Raw genomic sequence first — 23,722 nt, forward strand, 5'->3', positions numbered from 1 at the left:
TTTAATTGATCCGCCTGGCAGGCCGATAGTATCTTCACGTGATTCAATCTATGAAAACATCTCACTTTATGTGGATCAATATCTAGCTCCAATGGTCAAAAATCTAGCCTCATATGTCCAAGATACTGGGGATTTTTTGCGTATACTATCAGGCATTACTTGGAACCCGGACTTCTTATTGGTCACAATAGATGTTGTATCATTATACACATCAATCCAACATACAATAAGATTAAATGCTTGTGCCTACTTCCTAAAACAGAGAAACATCTCACAACTGGAACACTCAGCTATGCTATTAACTCTGATCAACACATGCTTGAACAATAACATTTTCCTCTTCAATCACAATATTTATCAACAACTGTGTGGATGTGCAATGGGCGTCTCCTTTTCCCCAAACTATGCAAACCTTACCATGGGTTGGTGGGAGAAGGAGATAGCATGGGGACCTGACAATCAAGAAGAGTTCGAAAAAATAATGCTATGGTCGAGGTATATCGACGACCTCTTCATGATATGGAATGGAACAAAAGCAGATTTAAAAAAAAAAAATCACTAAACTGAACAATAATGATGTAGGATTATCTTTTACATGCAACACAAGTAGGAGAAGGATTGACTACTTGGATATCACAGTTTATATTGAAAACAACCAGATCAACACTACACTCTTTAGAAAAAGCACGGCAACAAACAGCATCCTACATGCTGGAAGCTTTCATCCCAAATCTGTAATAAACAACATTCCATTTGGAGAATTTGTAAGAATGAAGAGAAACTGCTCCAAGGAGGAAGAAGCCAACACGCAGATAGCCAAATGTGCATCCAGATTGGAAGCAAGGGGATACAGAAAGAGAGATCTGCATAAGAATATGGAAAAAATCAAGCAGAAAACTAGATCAGAAATCCTAATACAAAAACCTCAAGCGATAAATACAAACCAAGTTGAAACACCAAGACTGATCTTAAACTATAACAAAGAGGCACACAAAATACGAGGATGTGTACAAAAATACTGGCCACTACTACATCAGGATGCAGACTTAAAGAAAGCTCTAGGAAATGAACCAAAATAATCATTTAGAAGAGTACCATCTTTAAAAGACATGCTCGTGAGAAGCCACTTTGAAAGCTTGAGTAATAAATCCACCAATTGGCTTGAGGAACAACAAAATGGATTCAACAAATGAGGACGGTGCAAAGCCTGCAAAATTGGTAAAAATGTTAAATCCTTCAGAGATCCAGAAGGACGACTGGTGGTAATAAAGACAAAAATAACCTGTACTACTCAATATGTAGTATACATAATTCAATGTGATTGTGGCCAAATGTACATAGGGAGTACAATCTGTGCCTTAAAGAAAAGAATGCTTGGGCACATAAGAGCGGTCAAGAATAGAGATCTGACATACGCCACAGCAAAACATATGCTCGAATGCCAAGGAGGAGACTAAAAGAAAATGTGCTTTTTTGGAATAGACAATATGGAATCCAATGAGAGACTGGGTGATCGAAAACTGAAATTACGCCAGCTAGAATCTAAGTACATTATTTGCATGAAAACAAAGACCCCGAAAGGGATGAACCTGGATGAGGAACTTTTTGTACATTTATAACTAAGAACTTGAAACAAGGAGCATGGAAATCACTGCTTTCCCTTTTGTCTGGGAATACAAATATTACTACCAGCACATACACAAACTACTGTTGGGCTAATGGATTGACACAAGGTCGATAATATAAACGTGTAACGAATATGGTTTGATAATTGTACAGGTACTATACCTAAAAGTTATTATTTTTTAAATGTCAAAGGAAGTGACACAGCTAATCGGCTCGCAAACCGCTGCACCAATGTTCCACATTTCATAACTAATATAAATTGGTACTATACCTACAATTAGAACCAAAATGTAAAGGTGATGAAAGTGCAGTAGTTTGATAATAATGTGTCCTAATCATGCTAAACAATCATGTTGATTTCTGTCACGTAAGGTGTCACTGTGTGAAAATACATGTATAGGAACTACTGATCCCAGAATTCCATGGGACGGTATTTGAATCGCATAGCCCTTAAAAACAGAGGCAAAGGTAGTGCCACCCACCGTGAGAAAGGACGTGTGCCCGAAACGCGTCGGTGTGACAGACTGATTGTGGGAGTTTGCTGAATAAATCAGTTATCTACGATTCCTGAGTGCAGCGCTTCATTTTTTGCGTTAAAAAAAAAATATATATATATATATATATATATATATATATACTGCACCTTTTAAAAAAAATACATTGATTATATACAGTTTTTTAAACAAAGCGATATATAAAAAGTGTTCCGGCGTCCTTGTACGTAAACAGGAATTTTTCAAATTTTATGACTATCAGTGAGGATCCTACGATGCAAGAAAGCGTTTTTAAAAAGTAGATCATGATGCTCAAATTCAAAGAAACCAATTAATTAAACTTAAAACATCTTCCTTATGGAAAACATTCACTATCAAATATTCAGAAATTACCTTTAGGTTTTTACCCAAGTCCTTGTGAAATATTACATGCTTTGGGTGGGAGGCCACGCCTACATCAAATGCTTCCCTGATGGGACGACCCACATTATAACAACGCGCTCTTGCCAGACGAGATATCTTCTCAGCAGCTATACAAAAATAAAGTGAAAATACGAATTCACTATGTTAGAATGTATTGGTAAGTTTCCTTATAACATTGTCTGAATACATGTTATTCTTATAGCAAACTTCTTTCTCGTACTTGGTCTCGTTTTACCTTGTAAAAGCCTTTCAGAAGAAGCTAAACTCCGCGCCAGTGAAAAAGCATGCATACATTTTATTGACCCTGGGATTGCAAAGCTGCAATATTTAAACACTGAAACTGAAAGCCATATGTTTATCACGTTGTAGATGTTCTCTAGTTGTCAATAACTCATAAATACCATCTTTTAGGTGATGTTTTTAAAATGCATACATCCCAATTACCCCTGACTGCCCTCCTTCAGAGACAAAGACACATACCGTAGCAAGAGGACAAGGGATCATTTGATGATTTGTTAATTCCTTTAGACATTTTGGGCCCATTATGATCTCGGTTGGAAAGCGTCCGACCTGATCGTTGGTTTCACTTCCAACTGCCTAATTACAATTTAGACAGTTGGAATTGAAAACGGTGGTCATTCCGGATAGGTTCCAACGGGCTCAAGGAGCCTGCCGGCCAATCAGAGGCCGGCCCGTAATCCCAATGGACAGCGTCTCCGCCGTTGGTATTACGATGCTTGGTTTCCCACAGGCTTTCCATGCCAGGCTTTAGGATGTGGAAAGCCAGTCGGAAAGCGAGTTTGGGGGCCCCTAGCAGTCCCCCTTCTCATTGCGGCCTCCGATTGGGGTCGAGAGAGCACCTATGGTGCCCCCTGTTGATCTCCGCCACGCGGTGAAGGGATGAACACAATATTTAATTTCTCAATTGGAGTTTATGCTACAGATGGTTTACGGCTGCAGCACAAGCTCCCATTGAGAAATGGGAGTATGCAACTGCACCATGTGCGGTCACATCATAATTCAGCGGTCGGGACCGCCGACCGGAGGTCGGTCGGACCTGAATCTTTGAAGGCGTAAGGCCCTTAATCTTAGAAAGTGGTCAAGTAAGCAGTACCACTTCATAAACTTATTTCCCAGTGATAGAAATTGCAAATTACCTTTCAAACAGTACACCAGAAGAGATAGTGTACCAACAATAATAGAGAGTCTGATTAAGAAACCAAGTTACTTACCCGTAACTTTGATTCTCCAGTATTGAAAACTTTCATAGATTCCCATGCTTGTATCCCTGTCGTCGGAATGGGAGTCTCCGGTATACATAAAATAGCAATAGAAACTATTACCAAAAACAGAACCTAGGCCAGCAGCGGTTTTCTTACAAGGGCGACGGGGCTCCGCCCTCCCTATCGACCAGGCCGGTATAGAGCAAGCCAGGGATATATATATTAATATCCCCAGGCAACCCCAAAATTACCCTTTGTACCAGTGCCAATAGCCCTACCCCCTTAAAATTCTAAAATTACCCTTACCACCCTAATCCCCATATCCCCTAAACCCTAAAATTACCCTTACCACCCCAAAACCCAAACCAAACCTGAACCCTAAAATTACCCTTACAACCCCAAACCCTAAAACTTTAAATTACCCTTGGCACCACAAAATCCAAATTTGTCCGAGCCCTAAAATTACCCTGGGCACCCTAAAATCCAAACCCACCCTGAATCCTAAAATGAACCTTGGCACCCCAAAACATATACCCATCCTGAACCCTAAAATTAATCTTGGCAACCCAAACCTATACCCCTACACCTCAAAACCCAAACCCTCCCTAAACCCTATACTTACCTTATACTTACATGTAAAACACATATGCTTTTACCATGCTTGCCTATACAAAGAAATTCATGTAAAAGCATGTGTGGTGAAAGTATATGCATTATAATGCTTTACATTGTAATGCTATGCATTGTAATAGCATTGCGATGTAATGGTACTTGCGTTGTATTGGCATGCATTTTAATGGCATGCGTTGTATTGGATATTTCCCGGCTCAGGTGGCCGGTGATGTGGCTGCGGCGTGGGATGTTCAGGATGAGTTTGGCGGAGGTGTTCTTGATGTTCGGCAGTTTCTTATGGAGTTTCTGGGTGGTGCTGGATAAAGTGCTGACAAGCTCATGGTGACAGTTTTCCTGTACTCACTGGGGACACACTGGAGGATTTCATGAAGTAGATGGAGCATGTGGAAATAGGAGGAATAAACAATGTTGATTTGGTGGTTTATTGAGAGAGAGAAGTCCAGGAGGTTGCCAAGGTTTCGCACGTAGTCAGTGGGCGTGTGGGGGGGGGGTTCCAAGTGCTGCAGACCCCCTCTGCCTGGGCCACCAAGAGTCAACCAAGGCAGAGGGGGTGGCAACACTTGGGGGTGGATCCCAGGTTGAGGACTTAGGTCTTGTTTGAGTTAGTTAAGCTTGAGGCAGCTGTCCTTCATCCTGGTGGTGACTGCATTTATCCTGTTGTGGAAGTTGCTCTTGGCAGCTGTGGGTTCTTCTGTGAGGTAGAGAATCAGCTGGATGTTATCGGCGTAGGAGACAACGTTGAGTCTGTGGTTCTTGACGATGGCTGCAAATGGGGCCTGAAGAGCTTGGGGCTCAGGGAGGAGCCTTGAGACCCTTTGCAGCTGATCTCTGTGGGTTTTCAGTTGAATGGTGGAAGTCTTACTCTCTGTGTTCGGCCGGTGAGGAAGGAGCAGATCCATCCAGGGCTTTGTTCCGGATGCTGGCATCGTGGAATCTTGTGCAGAGGGTGTGGTGGGAAACGGTGTTGAAGGCGGCTGAGAGGTCCAGCAGGAAGAGGGAAGCTGTTTCCCATTGGTCGAGGCATTTGCTTTTAGGTTTGAGGCTCCAGATATCTCCTTGGAACAGAAGGAGGCCAGAAGGCCCTTTAACTTCGGCCTTTGTTATGGGCCCAGGTGAAATATGATAAGCTGCTGCCCCCCTCCACTTGCACATTGCAGTTCGGAATGATAGCAGGCAACGTGCAGCAGCAGGCGCTGCTGAATGTGTCAGTTACAAATGGGGTTTTTGTTTGGCTAAGGTATACACCTAAGCCAAGCAGTACCCACCACCACTCAGGTTAATTCAGATGCTAGATTACCTGTGCTCCTCGTCTGGTAGATTGGCGCACAGGAGGCTTATCAAAGAGGCAATGTGTAAAGTATTTCTGCAACGCATAGTAAAGTAACAGTGAAAGACAAAGCAAAACACTCCACACTAGTTCTAGAAAAATAGACCATCTTTATGTAATTAAAACCAGGCCTAAAGGACAGCAATTCAATAGTCTATCAAGAGTTATGCCAGTACTAGTAACGTTAATAGCTCATCACAGTGCTCAGGAACCTTTAAGGGAATTACAGTAATCCTCAAATGAGCCCACCGGCCTCCTCCGCCTCGACAAGGTTTTCAATGCGTTGGGGGTTGAAGTTAGCCTGCACAGGCCGTCGGGACAGTACCTGGGGCTTGGAGTCACTGCTCTCGTTGTCGGCGGTCTCGCACACGGGGTCCACGTGGTAGGAAGAGGAGTTGGGCTCTGGCATGGCCGCTGGAGCACAGGCAGGTCTGTGGCCCCATACTGCTGTGTTGGTGGGCCTCACACATGGAGCTCGTGTTGGTAAGAGGTACAGAGGCAGGAAGGACTGGTGTTCAGCCACAGTAGATGCAGTCTTGTGAATCTTCGGCCCAAAGAGCCTGGAGAGAGCGAGCTCAGATTGTTGTGTTGCTAGGCAACCAGAATGCGCTCACGCCACTCAGTGCTCCCGGCGCTGACTGAGGGTAAAGGTCTACACCGCTGCGGTATCTTCAGAAACAGCAGTGTCGAGTACGACTAGTAGCAAAAGGTGACCGAGCGCCAACACAGCAGGCGCTAGACTATGTGAGTGTGTCTGGTGGCCCAATAACATACAAATAGCCCTGATTCTTCCATAACAGGAGGAAAGCTAACAAGTTCTTGGGAACATGTAGGATATAGAGGCCCAGTTGTCCCTCATTGCAGAGGTAGCAGGGAGCAGGCCAACATAGCTGAGCAGAGTGCATAGGCAGTACAGCAAAGCAAGTGGCAAAGGGGCAGTTCTTCCTAGCAGCGTTGTGCCTCATAGTTGCAGAGTCTCCTCCAGACCCCATAGTGAACTAATTTGGGGATGTCACAGCGAGGTCGAGTACTAATACCAAAATGTGTCTTCTAAGTGGGGGAGACAACAAAAGACAGCTGTCTTTGATCCTCAAAAGGCCCCTGCCCTTTCTTCTCTGGCTCCAGGCACACTACAGGCGGTTATATAGCTATTTGTGTTGGAATAGGCATAGCCCTATTCAGGTGGAGGTGTCAGCCCCTCCCTCCTTCAATGTTTAATGGAGTCTTAGTGCAGTGCTATAGTTTCACTTGATAAGGTCAAAGCTTTCAAATGTTAAAAAGATACACTTTTAAAAATTTTGAAGAGCGTTCACTTTCACATTTGTAGTCCTGTCAAGTACCACTCATTAGTGGTCAGACTAGTGCTGGTGTCCGCATCACCACACTAGAATTCTTTATTCATTCAAGCTATAGCACACCTGGGCCCTAACCACCTTGCATGCTTTCTGAGTAGCTGCATTTAGGCAGCAAGCATGCTGGCAGTAAGTGCATCATGGTCGTGAAAAGCATGCAGTCTGTCCCACTTATTTTCTTGCCAAAATCACATTTCGGCACTGCCTGGAAAAAATAATCACCAATCTCTTGCCAAACTGCCTGCTTTCCCACAGTGTAAAACACTTTCTTCAGTTAGCGCAAGTCATAAACAAAAAAAATTCCTGACCCGGCTGGCAGAGAGTGCTCCACGTAGAACCAAGGGGTCGCCCTATGCCAACTGTTGTTTTCCAGAAAGGCGATAGACTATAGGCTACTTAGAGGTGGCAGTGGCCTTGGTGCTGAAAGTTTTCAACCTTGGGGTCTGGTTGCTGGAAATGATCACTGGCTTATCTGTCCTCTGACTCTCTAGCCCCCTGAATGTAGCCGGTGTAAAACCTTAACTCACCATCCCTCCTCTAGTCACATGAGGTGTTCCCATACCTCTGCTCACTACTTCAACAGGATTCTAGAGTTCGGGCCAGCGGCACAGGTGCTCACTGCAATGCACACATACTCAAACATACACACACATTCGTTCACATAGATTCATGTTTAAACATGGGCATGCACTTCTTTGCAGAAATATTCAACTCTACACAAAATTTCACACATCACCATGCTTGCAGAGACCCAGGAGCTCACTTGCACTCATGCACATTCCATTAAAAAATATCTGAATTTATTATTTTTATTTGTTTTGTGTAAAACATTATTATACAGGAAGCACATTGGCTTGAGACATTACATGAATGCAATGTAATTGCTGGTAATAATTATTGTTTTAATTCATTTTAGCACATGAAAAATTGGAGTTAAAACTGGTCGTGATATAATCACATTCAAGATCAGTACTGGGAGATATCGAAAGAGGACAAGTGGTAGTTCTGACTCTGCTGTAACAGGACATTGATCAAAACTCAGCTTCGTGGTCCTTAATCTCAGGCCACAAGGTAGGACATGGTTCTCTATTTACGGCAGAGGTCCACAATCAGCTGTATATGGATGCCAACTGTGTGGTCTTTAGGTGTGGAGGACTGCCTGTTGGCTTATCCTAGCAGAAGAGTTCAGAGAGTGTGAGCTTGTAGCAAGTTGAAAGTTCAAGGGAATCATTTTTTGTTTTTCATCATGAACTATGAAAATTCCCAAAATGTTGATTTTGAAATCTTTTATTTTTTATACACTTTCATTTATTTAACTGTGGCCTGATAATCCCTTACTATCCCGTAATGCTTTTCACCCTTAAAGCCTTTAAACCCCAAACTGCCCATATATTTTATCCTTTCTTCCTGCTTAAAAAGGTACTACTCTAATTCATTATAGCCCTCTACTACTACTTAGTGCTACCCTAAAATCTCCTAACTATCCCTTAAAGCTAACTATACTTGAATTGTTAAAATGCATTACTAGTCTCCGGCCCCTTTACCCCACCTCATTTTAAATGCTCCTGTCTACTTTAGGAGGATGCCTCTTACCCCTGATCCCAGTACACTCATCTTTGCTCTATAATGCATGGCATTTTACCATGTTTTAGGCCACTGTTTATTTTCATTCTAGTTTTTTCAGTCCACAATATTTTTTACAGCAATGTTTTTCAGCCTATTTTTTGCACACAATATTTTTACTGCACACAGAGTATGTACAGTGAGTTGGATATATAAAATTGATCTAATGTGTTGTGACAGTTGTGACTGTTGTCCATTTAGTAATAGGATCACTGATAGGACTAGCACTGTCTATAGGCTGTAATTTTAGTCTGTCTTGTGTGTAAAATAGGTCATTTCATCAATGTGTAGAATATCAAAATGGTCTAACTGCAATATTAAACTCTTAATTGAAAAAATATGCATTTATTTTGCTGTGTTGGGTACAGATGAGTACTGGATATATCAGAGATCTGCCTGGAATCCTTTTAAAGGGTATTGCTCAATTAGTCTCTCATTCTTTTGAAGACATTTTTCAATATGTTTTGTATTATTTGCCATCTAAAGTCAAGTCAAAATTTATAAGTACACCCTTTAAATTCTAGGCAGATCACTGAATTGACATGCTCAAGCTTTTCAATCACCACTGGTGTTGTGCATGCTATGGCACCTAGCCTCGAAGCTCACACCATATTTTAATTATTAACAGGATCCCAGGAGAAATTCTTCAAAAATTTACAAGGCTATACCGCTTGGGGAACAGCTGTACGTGCTGCTGCAGTTGCATTTATTTATTTATTTATTTATTTGTTGGTTTGTATAGCGCTGGAATCGACTCACATTGGAGTATCTCTGCGCTTTGACACCTGTAGAACACCAAGAAATAAATATGAGTGGTAACTAAATTTCATTTTTGAACAAAATTGTTTTCAATTGTTTCCGAAATTTTAAATGATCTGTGCATTGTTTAAGTGACAGAGGGAGTTTATTCCAGAGAGTAGGTCCTGCTATGGACAGAGCCTTACTCCCATGTCTGGCTTTCTTAGCCCGAGGTACTTGCAAAAGAAAATTATTGCAGGACCTAAGAGATCAAATGGGGGTATAGGGGACAAATTTATTTTTCAAATAAGCAGGTCCTAGGCCATTTAGGCACTAGTGAATCAGGCAGCATATTTTAAATTTCGTTCTCTGCCGAACAGAAAGCCAGTGTAATTGGTCAAGAAGGGGTTTAGAAGCAGTTCTAGGAGGGGCATTGAGAACCAAACGGGCCGCAGTATTCTGGATAACTTGTAGTCTGTCCAATACAGAGAGATAAACGGTTAAGGGGGGGTCCGAGGGGAAAAAAATTATTATAGACCTACTGGTACCTAGTCCCCCAACTAGACACTAAAACACACGGAAGGTACAGAAGGTCTCAGAAATACAGAGGGAGAGAAAAGAAAATAGCAAATCTCTCTATTGGGACCTAATAGTGTCCTCTTTACATGCCCAGAATACACAGTTAATCTGGAAACAACCAAGAAAACAAAAACAAGAGAAGATGCACAAGGAGAGGAGAAAGATACCCATCAGCACACTCATAAGTGGAATCTCGTCATCTGGGTATATGTTGGTAAATGGTGTCCTCTAGGGTCTGCCTTGGAAACAATCTATAGGACTGCCTAGTGATGGACCCAGAACATTTCACCAACAGATGACAGTATATGAGCGGGAGGGGTTGAGGTTGCAGTGCTCAAAGAAAAAGAAGAAGAAAAGGAAAATAATCCAAGTGATTCTAAAAATACCTACGATGATGTCATGAAATACTTTATTAGGGCTGACCATCAAAGTGGTATGGTTAAAAACAGTATGCTGATAGCATGTAAAGAATTGCTACCCACCAATGTTGTTATTCGGTCAACATGTTTCAGCCTTAAGGGCTTTCGTCAGGACCTATGGTGCTACTGCAACACTTACTTAAGTGATGTGAAAGTGGGATCTACATCTGCTTTCCAAACTGAAAAGAGTGTATCTTCTCCTGCATAGACACAATACAAAAGACAGAAACAGAGACATGGACAAATTATGTCAACAAAAAGAAGTGCACAGACTGCAAACTCTCGTTTCTATGGTCTTTATAATATGGCTATGAACACTTCCCCCACCAATGTCTCATTACCCGATGCAGCCTCAGTATTTTGAAAACCAGGCTTTTTTAGGACAGGGCCGAGGTTGGAACAGAGGCAGGCGGAGAGGCCAAAACCAAGTTCAGTGGTCAGACAACCAGGACTCGACAACAACACACAACAAACAAGGGCAATGAGCGAGTCACAAGAGGATGAAGACTTGGTAGTGAACCTAAGTAGTCGAGTGATCACTTCTTCTGAACAGGATGTTCTAAACAGAGGCCTAGGGTTTGTCCCGACCAACAGTGGGGAACCCTTTTTGATAAGAGGGGAGATCGAACGATTTTTCAGAACCATCAGGCTGCACTATTTCTTCAAAAACAAAGAAACAGATACCCCGACTGAAGATACAAACACAGGTCTTAAAGTTAGATCCACTTTCATGCCCCTGTTGCAACAAGTACCATCCAAAGTTGGCACTTTTGAGGCTGCAATACTACAAGACCTCAAATCTATGGACTTTTCCAAAGAGGGGAACTACCAGAATATATCAAAAAGAGACAGATCAGCCCTGGACACTCTCTCGAAAGACACGGGGATAGTGATTAAACCAGCGGACAAGGGGGGTGCCATAGTCATTCTCAACACTACTGACTACCGAGCTGAATGCCTGAGACAACTAGGCAATGCACAGTCCTTTTCTTCTTCTTTTTCTTTGAGCACTGCAACCTCAACCCCTCCCGCTCATATACTGTCATCTGTTGGTGAAATGTTCTGGGTCCATCACTAGGCAGTCCTATGGATTGTTTCCAAGGCAGACCCTAGAGGACACCATTTACCAACATATACCCAGATGACGAGATTCCACTTATGAGTGTGCTGATGGGTATCTTTTTCCTCTCCTTGTGCATCTTCTCTTGTTTTTGTTTTCTTGGTTGTTTCCAGATTAACTGTGTATTCTGGGCATGTAAAGAGGACACTATTAGGTCCCAATAGAGAGATTTGCTATTTTCTTTTCTCTCCCTCTGTATTTCTGAGACCTTCTGTACCTTCCGTCTGTCCAATACCCCTTCATTGGCAGCAAGCAGTAGACCGTTACAATAGTCAATCCTACTTAGAACTAGTGCCTGGACTAGAGTTCTCCTCACTGAATCAGGCAGAAGAGGAAAAACCTTACGTAGTAGGCTGATGGTATGAAAGCATGTACCTGAGATATAATTAACATGTTGTTTGAGAGTCAGATCCTGATCCAGACGGACCCCTAAGTTCTTAACAATTGACTTTGGTTCGGGAACAACACCCAAATCACTGGGCCACCAGTCCGGAGACCAAAGCAATTTAGCTTGCCCAAACAACATTACCTCAGTTTTACTGACGTTACATTGAAGGCAGTTGGCCGACATCCATTGTGCCACTGCCTTCATACCAGCTGAAAAAGAGCTCTTCACTTCAGCGGAGATAGTTTTAAACGGGAAGAGGAGCTGCGTGTCATCAGCATATGACACGGGGATGAAACCGTACTTACGCATCACTATTGCCAGGGGTGCCACATAGATGTTAAAAAGAGTAGGGCTCAAACAAGAGCCCTGTGGCACCCCTTTGGAGATCTCTACCTCCGCTGACCGATATGCACCCATGGTGACACTCTGGGTGCAGTCGGATAGGAAGCTCTTTAGCCAAGCAAGGGCTTTATGTTTGATCCCGGCGTTCGACAACCGTTCTGTCAAGATGGAATGTGACACAGTGTCAAACGCCGCTGATAGATCCAACAAAACCAGGATCACTGAGAAGCCCCTGTCTTGGTACATGTGTAAATCGTCAGTCACAGATACCAAAGTGGATTCAGTGCTATGCCTTGGCCTAAACCCAAACTGGGAATGGCCAAGAACGTCAGCCAGTTCGATATATCTGGATAGATGGAAATTGACATGCTTTTCGGATATTTTCCCAAGAAAAGGTAAAAGTGAGATTGGCCTTAAATTAGTCAATTCCGTCCAAGGAATAGCAGTATTCTTCCTAATGGGTCTAACAAGGGCTCGCTTCCAATCTTTGGGGACATAGCCGGAAGTAAGAGAAAGATTCACAAGCTGCTCAAAAATAGGGCAAATCTGCTTTGCTAGAGCAGGTATGATCCTGGCTGGAATAATGTCCTCCGGGCTCCCACTTTTAATACTGGTCATGAGTGTCAAAATTTCCTCCCCAGAAATAGTGGGGAAAGATTCAAGAGAACATATATTCTGTTTCCGCTCTGTATCAGCCTGAGAAAATGTTGTTATTGAGGAAACCTTATCACTACCAGCATTAATTATCTTTTCATAGATATTATCAATTTTTGTGGTGAAGAAATTGGATATCTCATCACACAGCTGCTGGGATGCTATTTCTGCAGATTCGCAAGCTGTGGGCTTGACAAAAGATTGCAGAATCTGGTAAAGGACTCTGGGGGAGTTTCCAGCCTCAACAATTTGCACTGTTATGTGTGTTTTTCGTGCTGTCCGAATTGCCCTATGGTAGATAGAGAGTGACTCCCAATTTCTTTTCCTATCTTCTACCAAGTGGGTGGTTCTCCATCTCTTCTCTAACTTCCTCGCAGAAAGTTTCAAGGTCCTTAAGTGATCAGAAAACCACACTTCCTGTTTAGCAGCTGGTCGGGGTTTAAAATGTCTCAAAGGGGCTATTTTGTCAATGGCTGTTTTAGTCGCCTTAGTGAATTTAATTAATGCCATGTCAATATTATCACTAGGAGGAATAGTGGGCATGTTAAACTTCTCTTTAAAAGAGCTCTCTGTAACTTTATGCCATTGTCTACGGACAGCGGGTAGTGAAATCTGCTGCAACTTAACAGGCCCAGGAAATGGAGTATAAAATTCCAGGACAAAATGGTCGGTCCAGCTAACCTGCTCCGCAGGCAGACAGGAGACCAATGAGGAATTAGATAAAATCAGATCTAGCGTATGGCCAGCTATGTGGGTGGGTCCAAAATTTCGTTTGCTTAGACCCAATAGTGACAAATCTGTCAGCAAGGCTTGTGCTTCACTGCAGTCAGACTTCTCACTGTGAACATTAAAGTCCCCTATTAATATAAAATTACTATCATTATTGATATAGGGAGCTAGCAACTCAATCAGGAGGTTTGAAAAACCTGTACAGGAGCCAGGAGGGCGATAAACTAAAGCACCTATCTGACAGTCTTTAGATGAGTATGTAATTTTAAAGACTAACAGTTCGATGTCAGTGGTCGTCAATTCCTCTAAAATTTTAACTGAAATATCTTGTTTATATATAATGGCAATTCCTCCGCCCATTTTAATAGGACGGTCTAGCCTAATCATTTTATAATTATCAGGAACTCCCAGCGCAATGGCAGGAGTAGAGTATAGTTTTAGCCAGGTTTCAGTAAGATAGCATAGGTCAGGCTGTTTAGAGGAAATCAAGTCCCAGACCTGGGCTGAGTGTTTTGAGAGTGACCTGATATTGCAGAGGATATTTTTCCTTCCGACTCGAATAGTATGATCATTAGAGGCATGAGTAGCAGTGTCGCTTTGTAACGTGTGACATCTAACATTATCTATACTGAGGACCTTTGGGATAGTGTCAAACTGGGAGTGGCAGTGTAGACATGAAAAAGGACCTTCTACCTGTGGGCAAACACGACAGACCGGCGTTGTTAGAGATCGAAGATGTAATAATACCTGGGAATTATAGGTAACTCTCATGCCTTCAACGCCAGGTATATCTGCAGATGTTAACTCCCTGGCCCCTAGCCCCGTCCTGTCGCGGACGGGCGCAGACGGGCTTCTCTCTGGCTTGTCTCAGGCGCGTTCTCTGGTGCTTCCCTGCACGCGATCGCTGCGCGCTCGGGCGATGAGAGGGCTAAGTAGCCCCTCCTAACAATAGGCTAGAGCGCTAACCACTCCGCAAATGTGAAAAGCGGAAGTGGTGTAATCCCGGTAAAACGCGATCCAGTGTTCCTCCAACAATTGTGTACAAGCAGCACGCTAATTCTGCAAACAAGCTGTTATTATTGTGGTCGTGTGCAGCAGGTAAATGCTAAATTAAAATAACATGTACAATTTTTAGTCAACGCTTTTTAAAATTCTCTGTTCTCTATTAAAAATAATGCTCGGAGCACTGGCAGGCGTCAAGTAGCTCGGTCAACACTGCCACTGTCTCCCTTACCACCGTCGGCGGCCGGCTCCTCGCTGCCTAAGTAGCCCCTCCTAACAATAGGCTAGAGCGCTAACCACTCCGCAAATGTGAAAAGCGGAAGTGGTGTAATCCCGGTAAAACGCGATCCAGTGTTCCCCCAACAATTGTGTACAAGCAGCACGCTAATTGTGCAAACAAGCTGTTATTATTGTGGTCGTGTGCAGCAGGTAAATGCTAAATTAAAATAACATGTACAATTTTTAGTCAACGCTTTTTAAAATTCTCTGTTCTCTATTAAAAATAATGCTCGGAGCACTGGCAGGCGTCAAGTAGCTCGGTCAACACTGCCACTGTCTCCCTTACCACCCTTACCACGCATTCCTGTCAGACTGAAGATGGATGTGGATGAATAATTGCTGTTACTTGTGTGTGCATGACAATTTATATTAGTGTTTATTTAGTATTTTGCGTAATATTGTTTTTGTGTCTTCAACCAAGGGAATTTTAAAAAACAGCCTAGGTTTTCTATTTCCAATCTGATATATTGCTGGACACAATGAACACAGTTGACAGTTTACTCATAAACCCATTTTTGGGTTTGACACATGCAGATAAACTGCAAGTGAAAACATTAGGAGCTGATAAACCTCAAATTAAAATTGAGCAGTTTACAAAAGATAGGGGAAAGGGGTACACACGTCGCTTTACCAGTACATGATATGATAGGATTGAATGGCTTACTGGTAGCGCTTCTAAAAATGCTTTATTCTGTTTCCCATGCTTACTCTTTGGAGGCGAAGCTACCTGGACGAAAACAGGAGTTACTGACCTAAAGCATCTGGCTGAAAAAACAAAAAAACATGATTCCTGTAAATCCCATTTGACAAATATGTTAAAATTATCTCTTTTTGGAAAATCGGACATTGTACAGCAATTAAACGAAGCATACCGTGTGGGAGTAAGAAAACATAATGCAGAAGTGGATAAAAACCAATATATTTTATCAAAATTGATTGACTGTATTCGATTTTGTGGTGCCTTTGAATTAGCATTACGAGGCCATGATGAAACTGAAGAGTCTCTAAATCCTGGCGTGTTCAGGGGCCTTGTTGATTTTGTCTCCAGCATTGACAGTGCTATGGAAACACATTTAAAAACAGCCACCGTGTTTAAAGGCACTTCTAAAACTATTCAAAATGAATTGCTGGACTGTATGCTGGAAGTAATAAGAGACTATATTATACAGCAGTTGAGAACCACTGATTATGTAGATATCCAAGCTGATGATACAACTGATGTCTCTACTAAGACACAGTCAGTTCTGGTCTTCCGCTACATTGATGGAAATTGCAAGGCAGCTGAAAGATTTTATTGTTTCACACATCTAAAAGACTCATCTGCAGAAACAATTGCCTCAGCCATTCATAATGAATTAAACATTGTTTTCCCTGAGCAATGTGCTAAAGGGAAAGTAATTGCTCAAAGCTACGATGGTGCCAGCGTCATGCGTGGCGCAACAGGTGGGGTGCAAAAGAAAATCAGGGATGTTTACCCAAATGCACATTATATTCACTCTATGCCCACCAACTTAACCTAATTATGGAACAGGCTTCCTCCAAAATATCTAGAGTTAAAATTTTCTTTTCAGAGATTGGTGGTATAACAGCATTTTTTGCACGTTCCCCGAAAAGGACGGAAATTCTTGAACAAATTGTTTCAAAAAGACTTCCAAGAGGGTCTGCAACTCGCTGGAACTTCAATATTCGAGCAATATTGCTAATTTATAAATTCAGAGAAGATCTTCTTGAATGCATGTCAACCATTGCAAACAGTGGTGATTTTGAGTCGAATACTATATGTGAAGCTAAGGGATTTAGTAGAACATTAGATGATAAAGAGTTTATATTCTTTCTGTTTCTTTTTTTCGAAATAATGCCCCAGGTAGACATTTTATATAATCAATTGCAAAAGCGAGACTTTGACACTGTGTCTGTCCAGAAAGCTACTACAGACTTTGTGACAAGCATCACCAAAGTACGAGAATCCATTGACAGTTTGGATTCTACACTGCCACAAGAATGTACATTTGTAAACCGGAGACTGCAAATAAATACTTTAACCCAAGAAGCAAAAGAAGTCTGTGACATTATTGTGGTCCATGCCAGAGAGCGCTCTGCTTTCACAAAGCATCTTGTAAGTGCAACACTATTGCGAAGTGACCTTTTTGAAAGCCATGACAAATCTTTCCCAGCTGAGGCACTCGCAGAAACGGTAGAAGCCTATCCTATGTTAGACAAAGCCAGATTGAGTACAGAACTTTCGGTCCTGTATGGAAGACGAGACTTCCATCAAACTACTGGTGGTGCCATGGCTTTATTTAGCTTTTTGTGTGAAAACAACTTAGAGAAATCCTTTTCTGAGACCATAAAGCGCTTAGGAGCAGAATCTGAGCGATGTTTTTCCACACTAAAGAGGGTAAAAACGTTTTTGCGAAACACTATGACTCAAGCTAGACTTAATGCTTTGGCTATGCTGTCAATGGAAAAAGAGCTAATAAAGGAAATACCAGAATTCAACAAAAGAACAATCGAAAAGTTTGTTCATATTAAAGATCGACGAGCAAACTTTCTTTATAAATATAAAATATGAATCTGATGTGTGATCATAGTTTCAGGTGTTTATAGCTCAGTTTGTTTTGTTTGATAACATGAGGAAGTACTGTTGGAAATGTTCTCATTCCATTTAATATTCATACAACTCCTGTACAGTTGATATGTATTTATATATGTGTGCTTATGTATCTGTGAATTTATATATATTTCTTTTCATATTTTAATATTATTTAAAATATTTTTGTTGTTAGTGTTTTGAGGGTAAATGTATTTATATGTACAACATTTAGTTATTTTCCTAATTTATTTTTATTTAACCGTTTTCTACTGTACTGACAGGGACAGGAACCTTCTACCTAAGATTGACATGCAAAGTATTTAAATATTATTTTTATTTTGTCAATTGTGTTTAAAAATATATTGGTTTTGAAAGTTCTTAAAATGTACATTTATTTATTTCCATAATTTCTTTTTGTTTAACTTTTTCTGCTGTGCTGGCTGAAGGGCACAAGGACCTGAGAGTGGCATTCAAACAATTTACATAGTATTATTTAAAATAATTTTGTTTGTGTTTACAAATATCATATTGGTTTTGAAGGGATATTTCTTAAAATATACATTTATTTATTTTCATATTTTATTTTTATGTAGCCATTTTCTACTATACTGACTGCCACAAGGGCCTGAGAGTGGCATGTAAAGTATTTAAAAATAAAGTAAAACATTTGTACCTAGCCTGCTTATGCAAATAATGTTTTTGTTCTTTCTTAAATAAATGAAAGATTTTTAATGGATATTTCTTATATTATAAGCAATGCATATTACACTCATTTCCTAACTTATTTTTATTTAGTGGTTTTATAAAATACTGATAGACCCAAGGGCTTCAGAGCGCTATATGAACTATTTTAAATACAATATTTACTTAATTATTTTGCAAAATTGCCTTGCTCAAAAATGCAAAGCTTTTGCTGACTTCCTAAAAATTAAATGTTTGTTTCAAATTGATATTTCTTATACATGTAGCTATTTAATATGTCATAAAGATTACTGGGCAATCAACGTTGAATAGCTGGTGCAGAAAAGGAAATGGCCAGCCGTCATTTTTGGTAGGAACAAAATTACAAGTGTGTTTCTTTGTGGATGTGCAACCTGGCTTAGTACCCTAGCCCTCTTAAGAAGTCAGTCTTGCTTGGCAACACAGAAATACTCTGAAATAATGTATGAGTTTTCTTTTATGAATGCCTAGAAGAACTGATTTTTCAGTCCATTTATCACAGAAATAGTGCAAAAAATTGCACCAAAAAATGCCAATTTTTAAAAAATTTCTTCGCGGGGGGAGAACCCCCTCGCACCCCGACTATTTTTCCGTCGGGCTCGCTCGCTTCGCTCGCTCGCTCCTGTTCGTTGATGCCTACTTCAAAAGCCTCACCAGGTTAAAATTCCACCAGCCGCCACTGACCTAGGCCTAGGCCCATTCTTGTTTTGCAACCTATCCACCTCTTTTTGTAAAAGAGAACAAATAAATGAACAAACAATCATATTATCCCTACCCCTTAGATCCTCCTGAGAAAAGCTCAGAACCTCAAATTTTCATAGCCATTGTGTAACCACACCACTAAAGATGCTAGAGGCTGAGCTTTCCCAGGGGAGGATCGTGTGCCGCATGGGAATCTATGAAAGTTTACAATACTGGGGCTTCCAGTGGCTTACCCGCTGCTCTGTGACAATACTGGATAGCACTGGTAATCCAACGAGCAATCCCCTGCTTGGAAAGGGGAAAACCCTTATGCGGTTCTCTAAAGGACACAGATAGTTGAGAATACTTCCTGAAGTCCTTAGTGCATTGGAGATAGAGTTTTAAGCACCTCTGAATGTCCAGTGAGAGAAGTGCCTTTTCTGTCGGAGTAGCCGGTTGAGGGGAAAAAAGTTTTACGCATAACCAGCTTCTTCAAATGAATGTCTTAATGCACTTTCGGGATAAACTTTGGGTTGGTTCTTGAACTGGAGAAAAGGTTCCTGAATGGTGAGAGCCAGCAATTCACCAACTCGTCTAGCCGAAGTCAAGGCTAGCAGAAGAGCTACATTCCAGTAGAGGAATTTCAACTCCACCTAGTAAATAGGTTCGAAGGGAGGCTTCATGATTTGGGCGAGAACCAAGATAAGATGCCAAAGAGGAGGAGGAGGCTTGACTGGAGGGAAAATTCTGAAAGGCCCTTGAGAAACTGTTTAATTATCCTTGCCGACCAGAGGGAAGGACCTGAAAGCGTGCGTACAGAAATGCTTCCACTTCAACTTGTTGTGTCTTGTTGATACTTCGGGCTCGTGCCTGAGAGAAAACCTCTCTACATTCTGTTGAAACACACCAACAAATTCTTGCTGCTCAGGAGCCAGACTGAGAGCTGCAGAGATTGCGGATCTGGATGCCAGACTTGGCTCTGGGACATCATCAGCAGCAACGGAAGTGGAAGGTCCAGGGAGAGAAGGTGCAGTTCTGTGAACCAAAACTGTCGGGCCATGCAGGAGCTATTAGAATCATCTTGCAGGGTTCTGTTTTGAGCTTCCTGAGAAGCCTGGGGATCAGAGGAATGGGGAAAAGTATAAATAAATGCACCTGACCAGGCCATCGAAAGCGCATTCCCCAACGATCCCGGATAGCGAAGCCTGCTTGCGTAAAATCAGCATTCCTTGTTCTCCGCCTGGCAAAGAGATCTATGGAAGGCCTCCTTCATCTGTGAAAGACCTTCTGTAGAATGGAGTGATCCAGTTCCCTTTCTTGGCTGACCGACTTCAGTCTGCTCAGCGTGTCTGCTGCCTGGTTGAGAATGACTGAAAGGTGCTCCGCCCTGAGTGAAACCTCCTACTGGATTGCCCATTCCAAGATTGTCTGGGCTACTTGTGACAGAAGTCGAGATCTGGTGCTGCCTTCCTAGTTTATGTAAAGCATGGCCGTCGTATTGTCTGTACGTATTAGAACTGCAGACTGCTGTAATCGCGGAAGAAAAGCCTGCAAGGCCAGGCGAATCACTCTGACCTCCAGCAGATTGATATGTAGAAAACGATGCTGGGGTAGCCAACGGCCTCTTACATGAAGGTCTTTCAAAACTGCTCCCCAGCCCTCCAGCGAGGCATCTGTAGTTATTATCTGAGGAGCAGGGGCGATCCTGAAGGAAAGCCCCTGAGAAATGTTTTCCTCGTCCACCAAGATGCAGCATCCCTCATGGCTACTGTAACTGAGACCTTGTTGTCGAATGATCCATTGACTTGGCACCACTGCAAGTCGAACTCTCCCTGGAGAGGATGCATCCGCAACCTGCAATCAGGGATCAGAGGGATGCAGGAGGAAATGTACCCAAGAAGGGACTTGTAGAGGCAAACTGAAAGTGACCGTCTTTTTAACAGCACTCGGGCCATAGCCATCAGCTCTTCTTGTCTCTCCAGGGTCGGTAAAGCTTTCTTGATGGGCGTGTCCAGAATGGCTTCCAGAAATATGGCTGTTCTCGATGGACAGAGAGTTGACTTTTCTGTGTTGAGTGTTAGTCCGAGCAGGTTTGACTGATTCGTTTGATGCATGCTTGGTAGGAGCCTTCAGCAACCAGTCGTCCAGGTAAGGGAAGACCTGATGCTGTTGTTTTCTAAGAAAAGCTGCTACTGGAGCTAACACCTTTGTAAAGATTCGCAGAGCAGATCGGAGTCCAAAAGGAAGGACCTTGAATTGAAAGTGGCTCTTGGTTACTGTGAAGCAAAGAAACCTCCTGTGGGCTGGATGTATGGGTACATGAAAGTAAGCATCCTCTAGATCGGATCACTGAAATATTATCGACGGTCACATTATCGACTTACTAAAATATCGTAGCAAATTTATCGAGTACTAAAATATCGACTTTCTATACTTATTACACAAACTACTAAAATATCTACTACAAAATATCGAGTATTAACAATCTCGAATACATAAATATCGCCTTAGTAAATATCGACTACAAATATATCGTTGTTCATGAAATTACCACAAACACTACAAAAATATCGACTACTAAAATATAGACTACAAAAATATCGTAAAAAAAAAAATATCGAGTTGCTTTCTCTACATTTCATGTCTAAAATACCATATTAATCGTCTATAAAAGTCAGTGCTCTATAGAAAAAACATTTTACATATAATACCTGTTACTTTTATCACCTTCCTATTTAACTACATTTCCTATACATTCTATAAAATGCGTTCTATCTTTTGGAAAATATTCTGCACATTTAACTAACATTTTCATTATTTTTAACCACTTACATATCTATTTTATTTAACAACTAACTGGCTTTAATGCAGAAATCACCACATACCACCATTCTCACATCGACAAACATACCAATTAACCCAAAAAAATTCAAACTAGCCTATACAATCCTTCCTTTCACCCTGCAACCAATTAAATGAAAGCACACAAAATACACATACTATAAAAGGGATACATACATTCTACCATTTGGTGCTGCTAACTCTTAGAAAGAAGATGCCAAAACTCTGAAGATTTCTTCCTGACCAAACATCTTTAAAGATCCAGCTCACTAGCTAATTATTCAAGTAAGTAACAGTGCATTATGTAGAAATCTAAATTAGTAGTGTGATAATGTACTTATATCTCCTAACTCTTGCACTTATTTACTTTTTATCTCCTTCTACATTTCTGATAGAAAGTACTACAAATAAATACATAATACATGTTCCTATTTCTTCACCTGGAAAATCAGATAGTAAGTATACATTGATGTTGTGTTATACACCAACTGCTTTTTTTAAACACTATTTCACCAGATTCATTCTCTATTTTAAACATTTTATTCACAGATAATCAGAGAATTTCCTATCTCTATACTACAAATGTATAAAAGTAGACTCATTAAACATGTAAGTATATATGTTTTTGTTAGTAAACCCCCAATATAATAAATCATATTTTCTAAACAACATATCTTGCATATTACATCTTCCCTACAGATCCAATTATAACATCCAACATCAACTATACCAAAAGACAAAACGACCCTTGTAAAAAATGTAAGTATAATTGTAATTGGCCTAAAACCTCAGAAATCAAACACAATATATGTTCTTAACACCATGTTATGTTTTTTATATTTTCTCAATAGATATTCTGAATACATCATACATCTATTCTACCTACAGCAAACAAAACTACTTTTTTTCAAGTGAGTATACTTTTAAATATTTGCCATTTACCAACAGTTCCAAAAATTGTTAATAATATTGTACAATTATTTATTCTATCTTCTCTACAGATCAGAACTTTATAACCTTGATCTACTGCACCCAATTCTACAATTCAACTATTTTATCAAGTAAGTATATGTAACGTTCACATCAAATGTAGTAGTAAACTAAAATAAAAACTGCTTTTTCCTAGAAAAATCGTTTGTTATGTGTAAACATTAACTTAGCATTTCTATATTCTCATACCAACAGTAAATCAAGAAATACATACAAGAAAACCCTTCAAAATACAGTTCTGGATTTCTGATTACTACTGTTAGTAACTGTAAGTATAAATACATAATTAATTATGTTTGCACCACAAAGTGAAAGATATTTTTTATAATTTTGTTTCTTTCTACTCTTTCCTAGAACAAGTTAAGCTAAATGACAGAAGGTGCAGAATTTGTGATGTCACAGAAAAATAAATTACTGTTATGTTATATGGGTTATGTTTATAATCAGGAAAGACAAAGTGGTAGAAAAGTTTTCTGGAAATGTACAAAATATTACTCTAACAAATGTTATGGAAGGGCTACAACTGAGGAAACTAGTGTGTTATTTACCAGGGAACACAATCATGCCCCCAATGTCACAGAAATTGAAATAAGAGATGCTTTAGAAAGTATAAAAACTGCTAGCACACAAAGTGATAAACCAACAACACAAATCCTTAAGGAAGAACTGTTAAGAGTCCCAGCCCATGCTTCCGGTCAACTACCCTCTATTGAATCCCTAAAACGCACAATTGCATACACTAAAAGACGCACTTGCACAACCCCACCCAACCCTACTACTTTTGAGGAAATTATTATTTCACCAGAAATGTCCATCACACACAATAAAGACAAATTTATCCTTTTTGACAATGAAAGCAGTACAAACAGAATCATAATGTTTGCAACTGCAAGTAATTTACGAAAAATCCAACAGTGTCCCCAATGGATGATGGATGGAACATTTA

At 40.8% G+C, this 23,722-nt stretch overlaps 1 protein-coding gene across 8 annotated transcripts in view; it reads right to left on the reverse strand.

Moving 5' to 3' along the window:
* Nucleotides 1-23,722, reverse strand: part of LOC144768773 (uncharacterized) — a 9,320,023-nt gene that overhangs the window by 6,017,688 nt on the left and 3,278,613 nt on the right. For all 8 annotated transcript variants that reach the window (XM_078652700.1, XM_078652694.1, XM_078652695.1 and 5 more), the window contains one exon: nt 2,514-2,650. In XM_078652700.1, coding sequence (XP_078508826.1) covers nt 2,514-2,650 — 137 coding nt within the window. The remainder of the gene's footprint in view (nt 1-2,513; nt 2,651-23,722) is intronic.

This window comes from Lissotriton helveticus, chromosome 7 (assembly GCF_964261635.1).
Source record: "Lissotriton helveticus chromosome 7, aLisHel1.1, whole genome shotgun sequence".
Taxonomy (NCBI): domain Eukaryota; kingdom Metazoa; phylum Chordata; class Amphibia; order Caudata; family Salamandridae; genus Lissotriton; species Lissotriton helveticus.